Source organism: Electrophorus electricus, chromosome 6, assembly GCF_013358815.1.
Source record: "Electrophorus electricus isolate fEleEle1 chromosome 6, fEleEle1.pri, whole genome shotgun sequence".
Lineage (NCBI taxonomy): Eukaryota > Metazoa > Chordata > Actinopteri > Gymnotiformes > Gymnotidae > Electrophorus > Electrophorus electricus.
Genome location: NC_049540.1, coordinates 1,875,001 through 1,880,000, shown reverse-complemented (window position 1 = coordinate 1,880,000; position 5,000 = coordinate 1,875,001). Strand labels below are relative to the sequence as shown.

Here is a 5,000-nt window from a genome sequence, read left to right as displayed (position 1 = left end):
CTATTAGCCACAACCCTTCGACTATTAGCCACACCTCTTTCAAGAAAGAATTAGTGAAATCAGGGGCTTCTTTGCAGAGTTGGACCAATACTTGCACAAACTGCACTCAGATTCTGTGTGTGTGTGTGTGTGTGTGTGTGTGTAGGATCTCGTCCTCTGTATGCAGAAGCGTAGCTACAGAGAGCTGGTGGAACAGGACATCCAGCCGGTGCGCTTCCATGTCGCCTTTGGGCCAGTAATCGACGGCGACCTCATCCCAGATGACCCGGAAGTGCTTATGGAGCAGGGCGAGTTCCTCAATTACGACATCATGCTGGGCGTCAACCAGGGGGAGGGGCTTCGTTTTGTGGAGGGTGTGGTCGAGCCAGAGGAGGGCGGGGTTTCGGGGTCGGACTTCGACTTCGCTGTGTCCGACTTCGTGGACGGTCTCTACGGTTACCCAGAAGGCAAGGACACACTGCGGGAGACGATAAAGTTCATGTACACGGACTGGGCGGACCGAGACAACCCTGAGACGCGCCGCAAGACGCTGGTGGCCATGTTCACCGATCACCAGTGGGTGGAGCCAGCAATGGTAACGGCGGACCTGCATGCTCGCTACGGCTCACCCACCTACTTCTACGCCTTTTACCACCACTGCCAGAGCCCCATGAAGCCAGCTTGGGCCGACTCCGCCCACGGAGACGAGATCCCCTACGTGTTCGGGGTGCCGCTCGTCGGCCCCACTGAGCTCTTCCCCTGTAACTTCTCACGCAACGACATCATGCTCAGTGCCGTGGTGATGACCTACTGGACCAACTTCGCCAAGACCGGGTAACACGCGCTGACGCCAAACTCCAAAGCCACAGAGTTACACAGTCCAGACCACGACGGACGAGATGTGTTACACTGTTTCACCGTCTCAAACACCAACATGCACACAAACATCCACCAAGAGGGAAAAGCAACACATACAAAAGCTTTAAAACACATGAGGTGTTCAATACTAATGTGGGTGGGCACACACACACACACACACACACACACACACACACACACACACATGCAAACGTGGACTGTGTGCATGACCCCAAAAATAATCCTCATATAGGTCAGAGCGAGGGATAGAGAGAGAGAGAGAGAGAGAGAGAGAGAGAGAGAGCGAGATGTCCATGCATTTAGATGTGTACAGTCAACACGTACCTAGCAAATAATTTGCCTGCTGTACTTTCTTGTTTTTATAAAAAGAATAACTTTTTCATTTTGTGTGTCCGTCCCTCTGTCCTGTTTTCGTCCTCTCCATGCCCTCAGAGACCCGAACAAGCCTGTCCCCCAGGACACTAAGTTTATCCACACCAAGGCTAACCGCTTCGAGGAGGTGTCATGGTCCAAGTACAGCCCACACGACCAGCTGTACCTGCACATCGGCCTGAAGCCGCGTGTGCGTGACCACTACCGCGCCACCAAGGTGGCCTTCTGGAAGCACCTGGTGCCACACCTGTACAACCTCCACGATATGTTCCACTACACGTCCACCACCACGCGGGTGCCGCCCGCCCACACCACGGCCAGCACGCGGGGGGCCACGCCGCGGCCCGCCCGCACGCCAGGCAAGCGCCCGCCCCAGTCCACAGCCCACAGTGGCCCCTTGGTGGTGGCCAACCCACGCGACTACTCCACCGAGCTGAGCGTCACCATCGCCGTGGGCGCCTCGCTCCTCTTCCTCAACGTGCTGGCCTTCGCCGCTCTCTACTACCGCAAGGACAAGCGCAGCCGGCAGGACACGCCCCCTCAGGCCGCCTCCCAGCGCCAGGCCCCGCCCGGTGACCTCGGCTACGCGCCCGCCTCGGCTGGCGTCGGAGAGAAGGAGGAGGGGTCTCTGTGCGACCCGCTGCGTTTGACCCCGGCCTCCTCGCCAAGGGATTACACTCTGACCCTGCGACGCTCCCCCGATGACATTCCACTCATGACCCCCAACTCCGTTTCCATGACACCCGGCAGTGTCGCCATGACGCCCAACAGCGTCACCATGACACCCAACACCATCACAATGTCCCCAAGCTCACTGATGGGGTATCCCAGCATGCACCCTTACAATACCTTCACACACGGATACAACCACACTGGCCTGCCCCACTCACACTCCACAACCAGGGTATAATGCGGGTAACTGGTCCAAACTGGTCCAAACCTGTTCCAGCCAGTTTCAACAGCTCAACCAGACAGTTTATATCCTAGAGTACAACTCAACACTCACACTTAACCTATACAACCAAACACACACACACACGCGCGCGCCAACCTGTTTATAGTTTTTTTCCACTTGAAAATATAAACATGCAAAGCAGACTGTCTCGTGAAGCCAGTCTCCTGTCCCTGGGATCTCTTCTCCTGTGGGTCACGGTGGACGCCAAAAGCTCGGCTTCAGCTCAGACTAACAAAGCCTCCATTAATCGCACGATGCAATAGGACACAGATCACTGAATGTAACACATGTGCATTAGTCATGAAAGGTGTACTCCTGTACCACGCTGTGTTGTGTTTATTTAGCTCGTAGAATCCATGCCACGCGTCTGTTTAAGTAACCTTTCACCAAATCCTTCCATTCTGTCCTGATACTTATGCCACAGAATTCTAAAATACTATTTTCTCTAACACTTAATAACATAGTTAGCGAGACGCTTCGCTAGCGCCCCCTAGTGACTCGCATCGGCCTCTCTCTGGCAGCCTTCACAGGCCGTTTTGTTTCTGGCGTTAAGAGAAGAGACACTCGTGCTGGTTCCCGTCCAAACCGGCGGCGTGGTTCGGCCCGGCGGAGGAGCTCCACCCGCTGCAGCGTCTTCAGGACAACCTCCTACCTTCACCTGGAGGGGCTTTTCAAAATGATTTGTAAACTCTAAATTCAACCAACTATCATCCCAGTGTCTGTGTTTGGTGGAAGTTGTCTGTGTTTGGTGGAGATTGCGAGGTATAATCTGGCTCTTTGACTGTCGTCCAAACGAAAATCAAACTAGTCACGCCTAGCACTCGACCTGCTGTTCTCAGACCAGTCCCAGCAGCGCTGACCAAGCAGGTCTTTGCGTCCCCAGATCAGACCCATCTGATCTTCCTTTCTGGAGACGACCCTGCATCACAGAGATTGTAATCTCATGCTCACCTGAGCACATCGATTTCCTGGAGATTGTAATCTGATGCCGTGATCTGAGCGGGACGTGGTACTCCTACAATCACACACATCCATTTCATTTTGTTTTGTCTCTCAGTGGAGCGGCCCGAGGGGTTTTTCAGACATGAGACTGCACACAGGCGGACGCGTCTGATGGCGGGGGGGCAGACAGAGAGATTCCCCCCATTTCAGGCCGCTGCATTGCCTCCAGCAGACTGCGGGTGGCGCTCTGAGATCAAACTGACACTTTGAACATGTAAATGCTTCAGTTTATAATCACTGAACGACTGAGATTCTACGCTCCAGAACTTTGTGGACAAGAGCCGCCTACACGCCTCACTCACAAATAAGACGGTGTAATAAGACAGTAATAACCCATGCAATAGGAGTAATAACTACGTTTGTACAGTCTAAGTATTAGATAACCTGTATTAACTCTGTGTACAGTCACCCTTTGTTGAGATTATTCTCATCATGTTAACGATCTGGTTATTTTCACCGTGAGGACAGTTATCAGAAAGTAGACGGAGGTTTCAGCCTTTTTCTTTGTAGAAGTGGACACTTTCTCTCTTCTGTATTACTTTTTTAAAAACAATAGTCTCTTTTCTTTTTTTTTATGACGTGCAGGTCATCAGCACTGTGGATGGGCACACACAAGAGCCCTCTCAGTGTGGTTTTGGATGAGAAGCTTCTGTGTGCGTGTGGGTGTGTGTGTGAGTGTGTTCGGTATGTGTTTACAGTTATGCATTTATAGCCCATCGATGTCTTTCTAAACATCCTTATCACGCTATCTGGCAAAGCGCCCTTTTCTGATCTGTCTTTGGAATCCAGATCATTTTAAATACTAAATGTTGCTGCGTCGGACTGATTTGGTTTGTAACGTGAAATACGTCTTTCTTCCATCGCGCCTGCCTGGGCTTCTGTAACGTTCACCACGTTGATCTAGTTTGCCTGTGCGAGCTTCGCTTTTGCATCTATGAGACGAATCAGCTGTTATTGTTTATAGTGAAATACGAATATGTGAGTACGACATGACATCGGGCCCTCATGCTCGCGCCCTTCCTATGGGCGCCGAGTCCCGATTTAAGGGTGCGTGCAGGAGGAGTTCTATGGCGACGGCTTCTTAAGCGTTGGGTGAGCGCGAGGGCTTGTGGAACCGTGTGCATGTCCTGACGGCTTTGTCACAGAGCCTGAGCGCCACAAGGTTGAGGAAACGTCTTCGTCAGATAAACCTACAAGCTCAGACTCTCTCTCATGCGCGCTTCTTTCTCTCTGTGTCTCTCTCTAGCTCTCTCTCCCTGTCTTTCTTGATCTTTTATACTCTGTACATGCCTTTTCCTCGGATTTACAGTAAATATTCAGTAAATATTCACTTTGCTTATTGCTGCTGTCTCACTTGTTTTTTTTCTAGTCCCTTCCCTACCTCTGTGTGTGTGTGTGTGTGTGTGTGTGTGTGTGTGTGTGTGTCTGTGTGTGAAAGAAAATGACTTGGAGAGTAATTTTTATCTGACTTGGTGAGTATTATATTGAGATGAAGGGTTTTTGGACAAACCACAGAATGTTTACTACAAGTCACACACGAATGCTATTGTCCTTGTGACTGTAGCCCTTTTGTCTGTGTGTGTGTGTGTGTGTGTGTGTGTGTTGGTGTTTTGTGTGTGTGTGTGTGTGGGTTGGTTGTCTCTGTGTGTGTGTGTTTGTGTGCATGTGCACGTGTGTGTATGTGTATCTGTGAGAGAGAAGGATTGTATGTGTGTGTGTGTGTATGTGTGTGTTCTCACCCAGCTGTACAGATTTGCTCAATGTGCCCTTGTTTCTATGCTCACTCCACTTCATCTGTGCCAAGGTACACAAA

At 51.2% G+C, this 5,000-nt stretch overlaps 1 protein-coding gene across 1 annotated transcript in view; it reads left to right on the top strand.

The window, feature by feature from the left end:
- The window catches only part of nlgn3b (neuroligin 3b), a 21,533-nt gene extending 17,005 nt beyond the window's left edge, over nt 1–4,528 (top strand). Inside the window, 2 exon segments of the mRNA XM_035527663.1 lie at nt 146–813; nt 1,291–4,528. Coding sequence (XP_035383556.1) covers nt 146–813; nt 1,291–2,140 — 1,518 coding nt within the window. The 3' untranslated portion in view covers nt 2,141–4,528.
- Nucleotides 4,529–5,000: the final 472 nt, after the last annotated feature.